The 18,957-nt window shown below is 34.0% G+C and overlaps 2 protein-coding genes across 2 annotated transcripts; both read right to left on the reverse strand.

Moving 5' to 3' along the window:
- Positions 1 to 772: 772 nt before the first annotated feature.
- Positions 773 to 8,269, reverse strand: LOC110720845 (transcription initiation factor TFIID subunit 10-like). The gene is made up of 6 exons (XM_021899902.1): positions 7,994 to 8,269; positions 7,846 to 7,910; positions 6,821 to 6,883; positions 6,157 to 6,214; positions 5,944 to 5,994; positions 773 to 1,085 (listed from the first exon to the last, which is right to left on the reverse strand). The coding sequence occupies exons 1-6, from the start codon at positions 8,090 to 8,092 to the stop codon at positions 1,005 to 1,007; spliced, it is 417 nt and encodes a 138-aa protein (XP_021755594.1). The 5' UTR covers positions 8,093 to 8,269; the 3' UTR covers positions 773 to 1,004.
- Positions 8,270 to 9,496: 1,227 nt separating this feature from the next.
- Positions 9,497 to 17,970, reverse strand: LOC110720846 (uncharacterized protein At1g32220, chloroplastic-like). Its single transcript, XM_021899903.1, has 10 exons — positions 17,554 to 17,970; positions 15,154 to 15,271; positions 14,925 to 15,013; positions 14,517 to 14,572; positions 14,385 to 14,440; positions 13,943 to 14,036; positions 11,590 to 11,669; positions 10,764 to 10,806; positions 10,216 to 10,307; positions 9,497 to 10,055 (listed from the first exon to the last, which is right to left on the reverse strand). The coding sequence occupies exons 1-10, from the start codon at positions 17,595 to 17,597 to the stop codon at positions 9,879 to 9,881; spliced, it is 849 nt and encodes a 282-aa protein (XP_021755595.1). The 5' UTR covers positions 17,598 to 17,970; the 3' UTR covers positions 9,497 to 9,878.
- Positions 17,971 to 18,957: the final 987 nt, after the last annotated feature.

Below are 18,957 nucleotides of genomic sequence, written 5' to 3' on the forward strand. Positions count from 1 at the left end.
CTTCAGCCTCACTTGTAGAAATCTTCTCAAGGCAAATGGAGCATATAATATCATCATCAGCATCACCATCACCTATAGATTTTGTGTGTATCAACTCCACGGTTTGTTTTAGCTTCATAAACACCGACGATAATATATCTTTGGAAATCTCCGAACATTTTACATTAGCGTGAAGCATAAGTTCCGAGTAAATAAACGCAAGTACCTCAACATCATCTGGTTCAAGAAATTTATGATATTCAGGAGGTGCAAAAGGGATTGTATCGAAACTTATATTGGTAAAGGGTAACAATGATAAATTCTTTTGATGGTTATCATCTAATCTTTCATCAAAATCATGCTTAGTAATATACCAGTATTAGAACGGAGTTCATACAAAGACCAACAAAAAGGCCCTTTTTCAGATATTACTATGGTCTATCTCTAATTGGATAATAAAAAAATAAAAATAAAAAATACTCCGTACTATCTTATTCAGATATTACTACTCTGTACAATTTATTTTAGGTAACTATAGGATATTATAAGATTCTTTTGTATTCCTTAAATAAATAAATAAATTAATAAAAATCGTACGAGTATATGATTTTGCAGTAACGGTTGGCCAAAACGCAACATTCAAATATCAGAAAAATCGGAAGCTGCATTGTTAGTTATCTGAAATGTGAAGCTTGTAATACCAACTTCAGCAACTGGCATTAGCAATGTTCAGATTATATAGGATTGTTTGCGTCCTGAAACAAAGATTGCAGTACATTGACAAACTTTGATCTGATCATAAAGAAAAAGAGTTTTGATAAAATAACATAAAGGTCAGGAAACAAAAATAGTACAGAAGCATTGTAATTTGATGAGAAGCCAAAAAGAGTTAATTGTCACCCACTACAGGATGTAACCAGTTCGTTGATACATGAGAAATTGAGAATACAGTATAAGTTCCAAATGCAGAAGATACACGTCTAGTAGATTTGTACAACAGTTCGTCGATTAAAAACTACACTAAGTCATTCATCTTTTGAAGCTGGATCCATCCCTGTTGAGGGGCTGTCGGCAAAATACTCCTGGTGCTTCAGGTTCACCCCATACTGTGAAGATGCATCCAAATTACATTAAGTTATATCAGTAATTTCATCATCAAGCAGGAGTAATATAATCAAATGATAAACACGTGTTTAACAGACTAATAAAATAGGGCATGTCTTGAAGCAAAGGTAATTTATTTCAACATTCAAATTAAAATTCAGGATCTCTATCACATGTTCAAAATTTCATCCAAACATGCTGATGAATCTCAAGACTAATGTTACAGAAGAATCAATGCAGGGATTATTAGCAGTCAAGCAAAATACAAGGGCATAGGCAGCCAGAATTAATAAAATTGACAGAAAGTACCCCTGACATAGAGTTAAAGGGTAAAAGAGCAAAGAGAAGAGGAAAGCAACATGACATTGGCTGGATATGAGTCATGACATTTTAACTTGCCAAAAATAACACCATATAGCAGCATATATATGAATATTTTCATATAGGCTTCATTGAGAAACCTTTTGTGCAGAATTAATATCTTTTAAAAATTAAGTCACACAGAAAGTCCTAGTTTATATTTTATGAAAATAAAAATACATACTCCGTATCATATTAGCAATTGTAGCTCATTTCTGCTTGTATGCAACCTATGTGTTCCTTTATGTTGAGATTCTCATCCTCACAAGTATCACGACATTGGACCAACCATATAGCCATATATATATTACATAAATTACAGAAGAAATCCATTATAGGTTGCCTCCATTTCTCCTGAAGTTGTCAGAATTAGTCCTTTTCTTTACTAAACTACCACTTTCTGCTTGCTTTCCAATCCTTTTTGTTTGACATAAACTGCCTTTCTAGTTCCATGAGAAAGGCATAGAAGGTCGTACATTGCGAAATTCCTTCAAATGATCGATAAGTTTCTTTATGTGGAAAGCCGTATTCGATGAAAGTTGTATGTACAGTTTGGAGGAAGATCTTTCATATCACCAAGAACTCTAACCTTATAATCTTTCTTGACCTCACACCCACATTCTTTAATCACTGTAGGGGCAAAGACCGCCAGGTTGCTCCACAGAACACTTTTTCTTTTTATTAATGTTCTTAAGGAAGTAAATAGTAGACTAATTATTAAGATTCGATTGCAAAGGTCACCCGGGCCTGGTCACTTGCCAACCCTTTTTGGAGGGGGCACCCCAAAATGAGGAACCCAAATTGCATGAGCAAGGTCTTAGTAGGAAAATTAAGTAGCTAAGGTCATCCAAACTTGTGATCCTATGAGAATTAGCTATACAAAGAGAAACTACAAGTGAAAGAAATAAACAAAGAGTTGTCCAAAGCATTCTTTGAGAGAGAAAAAAAAAAGAAAAAAAAAAAAAAAAGAAGAATGAAATGCCCAAAGTCCAAGAAAATTGCATCAAACTCCATGCTACTACAACGAATACTCCGTAAAAACTTAATATCAATGATGCTGCATAAACGTCCAGTTGTCTTCAATAAAGACCCTATACCTCCATTGCCTTAAATCAAATGTTATATGATCATCCAAATCCAAATTTCTTACTATCAATTCTTAAGACCATCCATCCAAGTTATCTCCGACATCTCTTGATTACATATAAAACCTCCACAAAACAAAATCTCCACATTCCTTAGCGCGGCATCTTCAAGTAACTACAGTTTATGCTCAAACCAACATTAATATTCTCCCTTATCCTTACATCCAAAATTCCAACTTTCTTACTATCATCCAATTCTATTCTTTAAGGTGATTCCTCAAATCCATCTTAATATACACAATCTTTTGCAACACCCTTTCTAACACGATCCTTCCTAAATTTCACAATCTTTCCCAAACCTCCATAAACAAAAGGCAATAAGACTGAGACTGCAAAATCTTTATTGGTCATAAATTCCACAATCCAGTCAGATAAGTAAATACAATTTGTAAGGTAGGGAATTCAGCAGCCAGTAGCTCATTTCACAACTAGAGTACTACCTCCACATGGGGTTGAACATGTACTTTTAAACTCTTACCTTCATGGTATTGTCGCCTTGGCAGAACATGATTAACTAAATTAAAAAATAATCCCTATCTTCCCTTTTGAGAAAAAAAAAAAGGATGTAAATCCAATATTCTTGACAGCATAGTAAAGCCATGCTTTGAGGGTTCAACAAGAAAGTCAAGTCTTATCGTCTTCAACAAATACCAAATGTCAAGGTTTTTCTTCAAGCTCCGGATCAAATTTCTATCTGATAACAGTGGAAAGTGTTCACCAGAGTCACTTGCTCTATACATGGTTTCTTTTTTCACTCAACAAGTCAGCCACAAACAATAAACTGCTGCCACCAAAACATGAAAAAGAATTCATCCCTACATCTTTTGGAGTTTCCCTAGTATACCTCTTTTGGGATGTCTTGAAGTATTTGGATACTTTCCATGATTATACTATTAAAAAATTTGCTTTTCTATTCAACTCTTGTGCAGGTAAATTGATTGCATTTGCATCTAAATATGATGGGGGATAGAGTTGGTTTTAGACTCCTAGAGAAGGTAAAGCTTCAAGGAGTAAAGGGAGATGAAAGTTCTTAATTTTAATATCATAATAATATATTTCATGTTGATGTAAATATTGGAACCTCCATTATCAGTAAGAAAGTAACCAAAAGTGCTATATTGCAAAAGATGAAATAAATCTCATTGACAATCCACTAAAAGTGCATTAGCATGAAATAACATTCAAGAAAGCCTCTAGTCAAAAAACATGAACTACTAATGCCTCAATCAATCAACCATATGTTGTCCACCCTTTTCCACTGTTAAAATTTGCACAAAATCTATGTTTGAAACTAGAAGACCATAAAAAAAAACTCCATCAAAACTCCACCTATAATATGCAGTGTACACTCACTTATAGTGTAAAGCACGTCTGCCCAAACCATATCAAACACTGATATTTTCTATACACTTAAACATGCCAGGTAGCCATGATCCATCTGTCATCACAGAAACAGAAACCTCCGCTATAACACATAGTAAGGCACTGGATATCACTCTTACCATATGGATACAGAGAAAACCTTAAAGCCAATACCTTCACTATGTCTAGGACAAACACTAAAAAAACTTCTAAGGATAAGAGACTCCTTCAACCAAAGCAATAGAATAGGGCAAGTCTAATGTGCAATTAAGCACATCAACAAGGGTAGAATGTAACTACAAGTTACATAAGAAAGGTCAGCAATAGCAACAACAACAAAGAGCAAAGTATACATACAACAGAATAAATGAAATTATAGTATAGCCATGCAAAATTCTAACAGTTGAACATTGATTCAACTAGATGTTTAGATAGGTCAAAATTAAATTAGCCAAGACTAAAGCTTTTGCAGAGCGGGAGGTCCTGATCCTGTAACCCAGTAAAAGTTAAGCTATTCAAACATTTAGGGATGGAAAAAAAAAAAGCTGTCTACTTAACAAAAAAGGTCAGCTTAACTTGTCAAAATATATTAAACAACTTAGTTCAAGCTATTTAGTAATTGGGTTGAGCTATGAAGGATGATGCCGCATAGTCAAGATGCAATTAAAGTTTGAAATACAATTGCCCCAACTTCTCGCTTAGTGGAAACATAACTCTGCAGTTTTGTTTTTTACAAATTGACCTTCACATTGAAAATCCTGCCCCACTCAGAAGATCTAAGGTTGTTCAAGTATTGAGGACAAAGGCACCTTACAATTCCAAATCTATGGTTAATGGCTCTTCAATTACAGATCAATAAGCGTGATTAAACCTTAACATTATGGTATTATGTATAGCTTTTCTGATTTTTGAAGGCCTATTGAACCCTAAGTGGTGTTAAATATCAAGAAGTACAAGTAATTTAAGAAAAAAATCACAATTTGACTTGAGGAAACATTGCATTCACTTTTAATCTTGAGATAATTTCATGTTTTTAAATCAGTAGAAAAGCAACAAACTTAATTAGGATTTTTTGAGGTATATTTCATTTTGGTTGGATACTTAGGGTTCTATAGGTATATTGACCTTCAATTACTAGATACTGAGATCAATCACATTATTTAAAATCAAGATAGACGTGTTAATTGCAAGATAGCAAGTAAGCAAAGATAATATTTTGTAGAATTTGAGTGACTTATAGCACATGTTTGACTCAAGACCTTATTTACCCTTTTAAAATGCATAAAACTCAAGACCTTTTCAACAAGAAATAAGTCTCAAACATGAAGCTCTACATTCTTATCAAAAGCAATCAATAGGTGCCACTGTGCAAGAGCAATTTAAAATGCAATTACCAATGACTATGAGATTCATTTCTCTTTTCAGCAAGAATTTGTATGTTCGAGTTACTTTGTCGTTTTCTGTTTACACAGCCTAGGATTGTGCATAGAATTTGAGAATAGTATATACTAGTAGTACATATTGAATTAAGTTGATGTCATGTATGAAAGTAAAGAGAGATTAGGTTACACATTGAGTTCTGGATTGTAGTCATATCTAAATATCTAATAAACATAATCCTTTGATGAGCATTCTCCTAGGAAACCTAGGTTCTAAGGGCTCATCATCACAGATTTTAGTTTGTTGACTGAGAAATATTAATAGAATATATTCACATCACAACTGATTCCTAGCTCTTGTCTGAGATCAATGATTAAAATCATTCAAATCAATCAAAATATTTTCACATCTTTTTTCTTTTAATTCTATTAACAAAATACCAAAAAGAAAAGGGTGGAAATTCCATAATACTTACTACAGCTAACATAATGTTTAAAAGTTCATCAGCTGCCGTTTGCCATTAATCCAATTACTCATTAAAAAAAGTCTAACATAAGATGACAGCCTTTTCTGAATACAGAAGTGCCCTACTAATCTCAGATGCAAGACATACCTCTCTTAGAGCTCTTGAAAGGTCCTCCATTGTCAAAACAAGACGCTTTTCCTGTTACAGAATATTAAGATGTAAGAGACAATTATTAATTTTACTCACTGCTATTCCACCAACCATAACCAGTAACCACCGCTTTGGTTGGGAGGGAGCGCGGAAAAAGGGTATGTTAAGGACACAAGCTCATTAGCAAAGAAAACTTAAACACCAGCATACCTTTTGCTGCTTATCTCTTTTGTCTTTGACCACAGATGACTGCCGGGCTTTGCAGTGCCTGCATTTATGTCAAGGCATAAATATTTGTCATCATGGTATTAGAATCAATAGTCAGCCTTCAATAACTAAAGCTTTAACAAGCAATACAACAGATGCAGTGGCACACAGGAATTATTTTGCTTTGTTCTTCAGTTAGGGAACTTCTTTTAATCTTTCAGGATGCTGAGCGCACAAGAAACCCGAAATTGTAAAAAAAGGCTTATTTACATATGGTCATACTGCAATCATATCACGTAGTCATCCGCTAGGGACCTCCTTTAATATTTCAGGATGCTGAGCGCACAAGAAGCCCAAAACTGTAAAAGAGGTTTTTTCATTCGGTCATGCTGCTATTAATCCTATTATATCATCTAGTCATTATAAGCAAACAGGAAGTGTTGTAAACAGGAAGAGGTACACATAAGCAATAAGGGTAATGATTTATACAGTCGCACACTATAAGAATATTTTAAATAAATAATTTTTTTTTATGAAAAAAGCTATAATTGAATGTGTCAACCGCAACATCATCTTTTAGCAATAGGGATAATGATTTTATATGTATACTAATAAACAAGTTAATCTACAAACAATATAGGCAGAATAAAAATAGCAAGAGACATACTGGAAAGCATCGGTAGCAACTTCTGAAATAAACTTCTGAGTAGCAACAGCCACCAGTCTAATCCTGGGGAAAAAAGGGTCAGAAGTATAAATAAATAATGGCAGAGTCAGCAATTTATGCAACAAGAACAAGAGGAGGAGGAAGCAATAAAAATAAGAACATCAAACAGAAAAATACCCACTTCACCTACTTGAATAAAACAAAAAAAAATATCTTACTTTTGCAGGCTTCTCCGTTCTCATATCTCCGTGTATACTCATGCATCTAAGGCTTTTCTAGGTTTCCTACAGTGTAATTTGGTTTCAGTTAGACTCCTAGTCCTTTAGTTTGTCAATGATATTGCCTTCGTTACAATAAATTTTGCTTCAATAATTACATCAATCTACAAATTTATAGTGCAAACAAAAGTTACTTTATATCATCAATGTAATACAGGGGAATGTATGACCCTTAAGGTTTGCAAACCTCATGAAAGAGATTGATTGAAGTACATCATAGATCTCATAAACCTTATTGCACTTACGAAACTCTCTTGTCTCTCAGGTTGCCAACCCTAAGTTTGCCATATATATGGGATAATCCCTACACTGTTAGACTAGTTTTTTTTTTTCCATTGATAAATCTAGCTGAATTCTTAATGTGTAAACGTGTTATAGTCTTGTCTAAAATTAAATCTGTCATCAATGCACATAGAGGAAACAACAATAAGCTCAATTTTCGAGTACCGATCCAAACAGTGAACTTCACACTACACACATATACTGAACTCAAAAAATTTCAACAAAACTTAAAATTTCAAAAATTAGTAATCTAAAAAACAGGCAACTAATGATTGCAGCATAAGGGGAAAAAAAAAATCATCATCTAGCTAAACATGTTAAATTCATCGGAAACAAGAACAATTGCAATATAATCCAAGCTTTCCAATTTAAACAACTCAAATTTGTGCTTCGAAAATTACATAAGCAATATAAATCTGACAATTTAGCAATTATAATTAAAACTTTTGAAAAAAAAATACCTACAATCGAACATCAGGACATTGAAAACCGCTTTTGGCAAGGTAATGCTCCACCAATTCATCAGGAATCTGTTATACAGAATAAACATCAAAGTATTGTCAAAGAATCAATCAGAAATCTTCGCAAAAATAAATAAAAGTTTTGAAATTACGGTAGGAGTGTAATCCATTAGAGATGCGAGAAATTCAGAGAGAGCGGCATCATCATCGTGTTTGCCTTCGCTAGTTTGAGGGCTCTGATTCTGGTTCATCTTCTCTCTCTACACTTCACTGCTACGATTCTGGGTTTTTCAATTTAAGGTTGAGTCGTTAGCGCTTTCTTCAATAATTTCTTCCTTTGCTAATTGTGGTATTTCTATGTTATGTTAATACTCTTCCGTGTTTAAGAAAAAGGGTAGGCTCCCGAGTCCTGACCATCCCGTAAAACACATACATAAAAAGATGGCATTATAACACGAATTATCATAAAAAGAAAAACAAAGTAAGTCTAGGCATCGCATAATAGCATTTAGATATAATTTAATATAAATAAGTGTCAAAGTGCGTGTACTGTTCGTATACCATACCTAAAACACTTTCTTTTAACATAGCACACCAAACTTTAAGATAAGTTAAATTTATTTTCTTATTTATCTAATGTACTCAAACACAACATGGTTAGTAGGCTTGATAGTGGCTCAAATCTATTTAATGCCAAAGAATGCAGACCCTTATGGCCCTATTCAAGGCATTACTCGTTACCATTTCAAACAATAAACATTTCCATCATAATCTCCTAATTCGAAAATTTTCAACTGGGCAAATCATTCATTCATTAGAAATGTATATTTGATAAGGATTTACCTATAGAAATACAAGTTTTTTTTAGAGGACCTATAGAAATACAAGATAGTCATATGTGAGTTGGGATAAATTGACTTTACAAATGAAAAATAGATAAGATTTGAAGGAAACTAAGATCGATGAGATATTAGCATTATAATCTTGGGGGCTATTCCACCTATCATTTATTGATCAAAACAATTGGTGATTCGGTTCTATCCGACGACAATTACAGAAAAAGATGCATACAATCATACAGTGTGAACTATAATAACCACTTAGAGAGCTAGCTTCTTTATATCAAAATATGAACATTTTTGCATTCCAATCACGTCTCACACATGTTACAAATCTTTTTTGCTAATCAAGGGCTTAATAGCTACACTACTGGTAAAATTCTTATAAACATCAACTCAATGTTTGTAACATGTTTCTTAACTGGATAAATGAGAGTTTGATTCCTTACACTGTTACACAAACCTTATGTACGGATGTATCTAGAAATGTACTACGTAATATGAATAAATTAATAATTTAAAGTAGATAAAAACAGATGAATGACATTTTTCAGTGGTTATTGACAACATTTATGTATACATAGGGATAGGTAAGATGAGTTTTGTGTGCACGAATGAATATGTTTAACATGTTGAAATAAAAGGGGCCAAAGAATAGCAACTAGCTAGTTCCAATTGAACTTTTCTTCAATCTCAACATAAGCTTGTTATTTTGTCAATAGGCATATACAGAGTATGAAATTATGTATGTATGTTTGATCAATTTCACCCAAAAGACTAGATAATTGGCCATAAAAAGTGGAAAGAGTAAGAAAAGAGTAATGAATCATTATTCACTGTTAAGCACCATATATTGCTAATATATACGAAAGAACATAAATTGAACCCAAGATATGTGCATATGCAAGCCGTTGCAGCTGGCAAGACCTTGGCTACTTGAAACTCAAAACTAGATTCAGTTTAAATATATTGATTACTGTAACAAAATTTGTATGAGCATTTATTATGCACCTAAACAGATGCAAGGACGAACTACCTAAAGGGACATCACCCAGACACATTACTGCATCTTTCAACGCATTTGATGAATCAATGAGCTCCAGAATTCCCCTCAATGAAGCAAAGACATACTCATAACAATTTCAGCAAGGACTACTCTGACTGGAACGCGTTATAAGCAGATGTACAAAGCTATGTTCTACTTCTTCTGCCCGCCATAGCGTAATATTCCATGAACATCAACGATGCCGGGAGGAAATACAGGATCAGTAGCAGCTCTGACGGCAACCTTTGCAACTGCTGTGACATTAACAGGAGGAGTGAGCAAAGGCCCAACTAGTGGAACTTGAGTCAGTGGTTTTGCATGTTGAAGAACCTACAACACACACAGAAAGACAATATCTCAGGAAAATCTTCCACAACATAGTCCAAAACAATGCTCTAGCTAAGTATAGATTTATCTGCAGCTTATTACAAAGAGAGCAAGAACATGAAAAAGAAAACCTAAATATTAGCAAAGAATGGAAGCAGCATACCATCTCCAATGGAGATCCAATAACACCCAAAGGTAACTTCATGCTACCAACTCGGCGTGTCCCATAAATAAAACCAGGTCTCAAAATAACACCTGACAAAACATTGAAAATCATTATTCATAAAAGATAATTACGAAAAAATTGAGGAATGGCAAGCCAAAGGACTATGAGGGTCAAACAAGATTAGTCAATTTATATGGTTCCCTAAATCATGAGTGAAGCTCGACAAACAACTAAGTCTCTAGATAAGAACAACACTTGATAAGATTGGAATATATACAATCATTTTAGAGTGAAACAGGCTCCACGTCAAACCATGAAAACTGCATACTCTTTGAGTAACCCATAAGATTTAGGTAACAAGCTTTACACACCACAGACAGAAAAGCTCTAGTCATACAGAATCCTTTTCTGGCTCAAAGGCTTCTTGATTGCACATAATTTTTTTCAGGTTAAAAATGCAGCCAAATAATGTTATGCACATTTTATATGTTCTCTAGTATGTTTAGCGTCTGCAAATACCACCAGGAAGTTATATGAAAGCTCACCACCATAAGGAAACTTGGTAAGTAGCTCTGTTTCAGCTGCTCTCTGAAAAATATAAATAAATAAAGAAGCAAAATCTCTAGTCAGATAAGACACTTACGCATTTAAATGCAACTATTAAATCTATGCATGTGCAAACAGAAAGTAGCAAAGCAGCAGTGAAATGCAGGACACGTGTAACAACTCAATGTTAGTAAAATGAATACATGGCTGTATTATGATCATGAAATCACTTAATACTAGTATCAATTAGTTACAAAGTTAGCAATATATGGAAGATAATAACTTCTCATTTACTTTATTCTTTGTAAAATCAATTTCAAACTGAGCTCTATAAATAAAAATGTCATAGAGCATATGCAGCAAAGCACAAGATAAAAATCATAAGCATTTCACGTAAATTCCAGGAAGAAAAAAACAAAAGAAAATGAGCTTCCACAGGAAAGAAAATTGTAGAAAAACAGGGGTGGGATTGGGCAATGAACTGACGACATCTGATACACAGCAACAGAAAGCAAGTACCACCAGAGCACCTACAAGTAAGTTGCTGAAATACGGAAGTAAAAGGTTTGAACCAAAATCAAGATTATGTAAAAGCAAAAACTTCTAGCAAAGAACATAACAGTTGTTTCAGAAAAAAATGCAGATCAGGGGAAACAGTCTAATGTGAAAAAGAACAGCAGGTACTCCAGGCAGAATGCATAAGGATTTATTAATGAGAAATATTTGTGTGCAAAAGAATGCTCAGACACATGCAGTCATGAAGGGACTATGGCAGAGGTTCATTTGAACTTGACAGAGAGCAATACAAATTTAATGCCAAAGTACCTTTCCTTCATAATAACCTTGCAGCAGGTAATTAACCACGCCAAAATCAGCAGCAGAGATGTAAACAAATCTCTTCACACCTGCAAATTGACTATGCTGTCAAATCTAGGTGGGAGACATCCTAAAACAAAAGAATAAACTTCGCAATAGAACAAGCACAAAAAAAATATATATATATAACAAAGAAACACAAGATATAAAAAAGAATATTTGATGCAACAAAAAAAAAAGGATTTCACTCTACTAGATTTCCTATAAGGACTTATTGTACTTGCCTTTCCAAATGGCACAAGTTTCAATGAAACTAATGATTGAGGAAGTGAGTTGAGCACTTGAGCCTCACAGTATATGTGTGTCCATTTGTTAGTTGTCCAATGTTGGATGAGGAGATAATTTACAGCAATAAGATTTGTGTCCACTTGATAGTTGTCCAATGTTGGATGAGAAGTGATAATTAACAGCAATAAGATTGAGAATGCCATTTATTTCTTTTTTTTTAATGGAATTATATTTGAACTAACAAGTGAGCAATGACCTGCCTTCCTTTCTACATCATAGTCTCAACTCTCAAGCATAAGAGAATCTGTAGGTTAAGAAGGCTGATTTATGGCGATTCATATTCCAGGCCTCCTCATAAAGTGCATTTAGTTCAATTACAATGAAGGGTTTTCAGCTTAATTTCAATAATTGTGCTCAATCAGGTTGACAAAGTTCTTAAATCCCTTTACGATGGGATCTGTATCTCCAATACACAATATAACTTCCCAATGTTTACACTGACTAGGGGGGACATAAATCTGGACCTTTCAACACCCTGCTTATGGTGCACATACTGAATGACTGTTCTTGTTGATGTAAGATTAAAGATTTAAAAATCTAATATGAACTTTTTTTTTCTAGCCTACTAAGGCCATGGGACACCAACTACAAGAATTAGGAAAGCTATTGCATGGAATTCCATCAGAGATATCCTTCATGGTCTCATTTATATCCTCTATATGTTTGGTAAAGAGATTATGTTAGTTGTCAAGGATGCAACAAGTTCTTAAAGTCCAATTATAATCAAATGATAACCGAAGACTTAAATCCTATGTTGAACCTTAAATCCATTTTTCTAGGTTTAATACTTAAGTATAAATCTACATGTCTGTAATTAATTTGTCAATAATTATAGTTCGTTTCTTAAAAAAAGAAAGGGGGGAAAAAAGAGCGTAGTGTCAACAACTCAGCCATCAACAATCTCCATGATCAATAAATGTGATTGCAGATTATAAACCAATGTAGAACACGCAGATAGACACGTAAAAATACAGCATAATTTTTATATTTAAAGGTATGAAGTCATAGCCCCTGTAACAAAAAGGTAGATTCTGATGTCTTAGACCTCCATGACACTGAGACATATAAGCTGTTGGAAATTAATACATAGATGTTGCTCGTGATGCATATTTGTTTTTTGTTGTACAAGTTTTACATGATGTCGAGGTATTTAAGTAAAACAACATGAAACGAAAGTAAGGAATGCAATTCAAGGTACCCTGTGGCTTTATGCAACTTGAAACGAGCCTTTGAAGGTGTTGCATGGCCACGCAGCCAAGTCAGGAAGCCAGAAGCAAAGCAGAAGTGCAACAGGGGAACTTGTAGCTGCACATCCGTGCAGTCTGTCCAGAACTTCAACTATGTTTCTGATCTTCGTTGCACGTCTAATGCAATAATGTGAACCACTACATTATTCCTTTTATAATGCTGATTTGTATTCCAGATAGTATCCTTGAAATTCTTAGTATTTAAGTCAACATTGTATCCAATATTTGTATTGTAATAAGATAACCCTATTGTTTCTCTAGTGGGTCAATATAAAATTATTCAAAAGACATTTGATCATGTGCCTACAAGATAAATACGGAGTTCCAGACTCTGATTTCATTTTCAAAATCCTGACCCTCCAAGTGTTCTAAAATAAGCAAGTTCCAGGGTATGTAACAATTTTGTGCCTAAAGTGTTTGACTTACATGGATAGGTTAACATTGTTTCCCAATATTGTATCCAATTTTGTTATATTGCATTAGCCCTATTGTTTCTCTAGTGGGTTGATAATCACTATTAAACTACTAGGAGAACATTTGATCATGTGCCTAGAAAATATATATATCCGGAGTTCTGGAGTCTGGACTCTGATTTCATTTTCAGAATCCTGAACCTCCAAGTGTCTAAAATAGGCAAGTTCCCAGGGACTGAATGAGGATGATGGAGACGAATGAAGCAATGACACAGATACATATGTAGCATAGTTCTGGAATTCAATGTAAATTAAATCATGGTGAATCCATCAATAAACAGTTAAATACTATACCTTTCTCTGCAGCAGCTCTAATAGCATTCATGTTTGCAGTACCATTGACTTTATACATGTGTGAGTTAGACCCAAAGCCACCAACACAGGATATCTGCAAATATCATAGATCTGATTATGGAGTCCAGGCTCTACAGCTAGAGTTGCTAGCAGCTCTTAAAAAAATTCCTACAAAAGTACAAAAAATAGTTTGCACTGTGCAACAAGAACAAAGTGAGACAAATATAATTAAGCAATGGCCTCTAAATGGGAAGAGTAGGTACACGAATATAACAATGAATGGAAAAAAAAAAAAAAAAAACTATATATGTGGAAAAAACTGGCATTTATGTCATCATGTGGACAGTGATTTAAGGATCATAGTTTCCAATAAACAACCTGCAAGAACCCTATCAAAAAAATCTTATGGTTCAAACAAGAAAAAATTGTTTAGGAGACATACAACAGAAGACACTCCATCCAGTGCATCTTTAATTGTTTCAGGTGAAAATAGGTCTCCTGCAACAAGGCAAAAATATAAGACAACATGCATTGAACATTCCCAATAGTACGTAGCCACAAATATGAAACAAACCTTGATGCCAACTCACTCTATCTGCCCAAGCTTCATTAATGGATGACCTTCCAGATCTAAAAGAAGAAGGCACAAGTAACATATCCAAATTATTGATTATGAAGAATCATATACCAACTTATTCATTTTAAAAATGTTGTCAATCAGTAATTGGTTCAGAACTTCAATTACAACCGTTCAAGGAGAATAGAAAACAGCTAAAAGATCTCATGTTAAGCCTCCAGCGACATGCAAAGTTTGTATTGAACACAAAGTCTCTATACGTTCAACTTTAACTACCTCTTCACAAGAGCTAAAAGAAATGCTAAAAGAGCATCACAAACTCTAGCAGCTGAATATAAAGTGGGACACAAATAAAACCAGTAAATCCACTATCTACAGTTGTGATGGAAATGATTATGGAAATACCTGCTCATGCTAGCAACTGACAAGCCATGTTCTAAAGCTTCTTTGCATATGTGAGAACCGACAAATCCATTGCCTCCAAAAACAAGTAGCTTAACCAACGCAACACAATGAATAGAGTCAAAATAAAAAACTCCCTGGTTATAGGCAAAAAGTTGACAACTAAAACGGATTTTTCACTAAATCACAACAAAAACAAAGTACCATGTACATGAAAGTTAAAAGGAGATACCTTTTCAGAAGGGGGAGGAGGAACATTGACTGTTTCGGCTTCCTCAATTCTAGAGCCTCCATTGATCCCTGTAGATTCTGCAGACAGAAATCTACAACTTCTAGACATTGCTAATGTACTGGCAAACCAAAAGATTAAAGTAGGGTCAAGATGCAGGTGAATAAATATCCAAATTAGTTATATCCATATGTACAAAAAAAATGAAAAAACTACCTGCAGCCTAGAAAATCATCAAAAAGAACTCTCTTTTTTTTAAAAAAAAAAAAAAATAGCACCATTAAAGCACATGAGAACAAGTAGATGAGCAGATAACATCTCTTGAGATAAAATAAAAGAAAACTCAACAATGATGTATTTCTCATGCATTTTAGACAGTTTTATTCTCCTATTTGAGACCAGCGATGTTATTGATAATCTTTCCTCAATCTATATTTTAAACTCATCATGTTCACAGAAGTTAAATTTTCCCTTTAATTTGATAACTTTAGACAGCAGTCAAATTTTCCCTTCAATTTGATAACTTTAGACAGCAGTGAGCAAAAAAAAGTATGTTTTATAGGCAAGGTGAGCAATGTGTAATCAAGCTGATATGCAGATAAAATGCAGCGGTAATAGTACTTGCCCCACATATTTATGGTCACTTATGTTTCTCCTTTTAATCGTCTCTTTTAGAGGGGGTGGGAAAGCAAGTCAAATCCAAATGAGATAATGAACTTCCAAGTTCTAAGCCATAAACCTAAAATTAGTTACTCCCTCCATTTCTCTACGATTGAACTAGTTTAGTTTGTCTCTTAGAGTTTTCCCAATATCAATAATGAACATGAGATGCCACCATTTCACTCTCACAATCTCACACATAGTCGTACACTACTTTTGTCCCGCCAACTTTCTCTCTCGTCAACTCCACTCAACTTAACTTCAAAAAGTAACCATACTCCAATGGGGCAATATTAGAGGGACAAAGGGATGCGGGAACTGGCAATATATAAAGCAACAGCTTTAAAACAAAAAATCAAATAGGACACTAGTCCTCAGCTCCTCGCTATGTCTATAACAAATACATAGACCATTGTTCACCCCCATAAGCAAAATTCACAAAATCTATTGCAGATATCTCGAAATAAAATAATTATAGCATTCTCAATAAAAAAGTGTTTGTGTCATTTATTAGAAAACAGGTTCGAAATTGATGTAACTGAACAAGTTGGAAACCTTGTATATGGAAGTTTCTAAATTTTAAACCAATAAACCCTCTAATGAAGCTGAGAAAGTCAGAAAGATATGAAAATGGCTTTGGAATTCTCACGAAGAAGGTTTCCAACTTAGACCACTGACAAGCAAAGCGATGTTCCATCCTAAAACTAAATACTCAATTAGCACTAAGTAGAGTAACACTCTAGGCGAGTAGGCTTATACATGGTAATTCTGTTTCCTCTCCTCCAATGTAGGACAACTCACATGTGAACTATTGAAACCCCTTTGTTGTCCACATGTGAGTTGTCCCACATTAGAGAAAAAGAAGAGAAAATACCACCTAATAAGCTAGAGGAACAACTCCAAATTATTATCACAATTGGTTGGTTTTAGTATAAAACCTCATCTTAGCTTGTAAGTGAATCAAACTCTTCTCTTCCATTTTCTAGGGTTAACAGACACTCACACATATGGTAGAATGTTGAAATTCTTCTGTTGTCCATACATGAGATGTCCCTCATTGAAGAAAAAGGAGAGAAAATATCATCTTATAAGCTAGAGGAACTACTACTATCACCAATTGGTTTTATTGTGAACCTCTTGTGATCAATCACTCCTCGTTTCATCTCTTCTAAAAATTTATCATGAACACATATATAGGGTTCGACAACCTCTAGAACCTTCTCCCCACACTCCTATACATATTCATATACCAACTACGGAAAGGCGAAGGGTCTCGGCCTCAAATGAAGATACCATAACTCCTACCCATAAACCACAAGAATGTGAATTCCCCTTAAACAATTATCCAACACCAAATCAAGAGCTGCATTACAAATTTTTCCCTAGAAAAGAAGAAAAAAAAATGCCAATTTTCACCATTGCCTAAAGGCCCTAATTCGATAAACCGCATAATTTAATACATACAAAAACAAACTAAGTTCATTGAGGAATTTCGTCGAACACTGAGAATGCAATCCAATTACCGAAACATAATACAAATATGAAACATATGACTCAAAGTCGTCACATTTTACAATCAAATATATTAAAATGAAATGATAATCACAGTATGATCAAACAAACAACAATCGCTCAACAACACAAAGCAAAATTAAGCAACTTATTAATGATCAATTTGTTTTAGGTTATGTAATCTACCATTTACAAGAATCAATAATCAGAGAAAGAAACAGATGATCTTACTGCAATTTAGAAAGAGAAGATCGAGCTTGAATTAGACGAGACATGGTGATGAAATTTGCAGGAAATTAAACGTCGTAGCAAAAAAAAAAAAGGAAATTTTTGGGTTAGTTTGCAGGAAAACAGGATGATCTTGTTGGCTTTTTTTTTTTTTTTTTTTTTTGGTTAATTTGCAGGAAACAGGAGTGAGTGTTTGAAGAGAAGGGAAGAAGTTGAGACTCGAACACGTGGCGAATGAAGGTGAAGGCAGGTCTCTTACTAACATGTGGCTCAATGTCATCCTGTGGAAGGGTCCCGGTTTTGGTGTACTTCTAACTCCCATGAGATCATTAGGGCCAATGCACCAACCAGAATCGGACCGGACCGGACAGGATCGAAACCGGCAAAAGATCGGTAATGGTTCATTTTGTAAATCGAAAATTAGATTGTTATTGGTTTTATAATATAGTTATCATTTTTGTTTGTATAGATTTTTAGGGCCTGTTTCGATGTATTGAATTGTGCTAAACTAAACTATACTGACTGAACTATTTGAAGCTGAACTAAACTGAATTGAATTTTTTGTGAGAGAAGGATATTAGAAACTGTATTGAAATTAAACTGAAGAGAACGTGCCCTTAAACATTTTTTTTTCACTATCAATATCTTCATTTACATATTATTACAAAGTTATTACACATGAGACCATTTTTTTTGTACTTCGTATATAACAATGAGAATTATTAGTCACAATTTTAAAAGTTTGACCATAAAATAGAAATGGTAACTTGCACCATAACTTTATAAGTCATAACTATGTTATAGGACAGAATTTCTCAAACAAAAAAAAAATGTTACTGGTATAGGACAGAAGAAGTAATTTGAATATAAAACTATGTCGTAGGTCTTGTTTTGAATCGGATTAGACTTCTTAATACAACATTTTTGCAACTATATCTCACTTATACTAGTAATGAACTTAAAAACAATTATGCATGCTATGGACAGCATGATAAACTTAAAAACAGTTAGTCAATGAGAATTAAACATATTAACGCTCAAAATTGTGCATCGACAAGCATACAAGTTAACATGGTGCAATGAGGAAGCACATATTCATAATATAATGCATAGACGATTAGTGAATCAGATTCTTCTATGCCAGATTGCCTTTACAACATTCTTGCAATATAACCTCATAGTTTTTGTTATACTCTTTTAATCTGGTAGAGGAAACTTTATTAAATTACCATCATATAAAATTTGTAATAGTGAAGTATTTTACAAGCATGTTAAATAAGGTCAATAGTTACAATAGGGTAATGTTTCTCACCAATTTGGGAATATATGCGCTACTTGTAAAGTTGTAAGAAGTAAGGACAATGACATATATAAAGAAAGCTAGTAAGCTAGCTCTAAAAATATAAT

Source organism: Chenopodium quinoa, unplaced genomic scaffold (assembly GCF_001683475.1).
Source record: "Chenopodium quinoa cultivar QQ74 unplaced genomic scaffold, ASM168347v1, whole genome shotgun sequence".
In the NCBI taxonomy this organism is placed as follows: domain Eukaryota; kingdom Viridiplantae; phylum Streptophyta; class Magnoliopsida; order Caryophyllales; family Amaranthaceae; genus Chenopodium; species Chenopodium quinoa.

Bases quoted from the DNA above. Each gene is read 5' to 3' on its own strand.
- LOC110720845 (XM_021899902.1), bottom strand. From the start codon at position 8,092: ATGAACCAGAATCAGAGCCCTCAAACTAGCGAAGGCAAACACGATGAT. The intron at 6,884-7,845 runs GTAGGTATTTTT...TTTTTTCCCCAG, and splicing joins CAATGTCCTGATGTTCGATT to GATTAGACTGGTGGCTGTTG. The intron at 6,215-6,820 runs GTATGTCTCTTG...ACATAAATGCAG, and splicing joins GTTGCTACCGATGCTTTCCA to GCACTGCAAAGCCCGGCAGT.
- LOC110720846 (XM_021899903.1), bottom strand. From the start codon at position 17,597: ATGTCTCGTCTAATTCAAGCTCGATCTTCTCTTTCTAAATTGCA. The intron at 15,272-17,553 runs GTAAGATCATCT...TTGGTTTGCCAG, and splicing joins TCTTCTCTTTCTAAATTGCA to TACATTAGCAATGTCTAGAA. The intron at 11,670-13,942 runs GTATAGTATTTA...GTCAATTTGCAG, and splicing joins TAGAGCTGCTGCAGAGAAAG to GTGTGAAGAGATTTGTTTAC.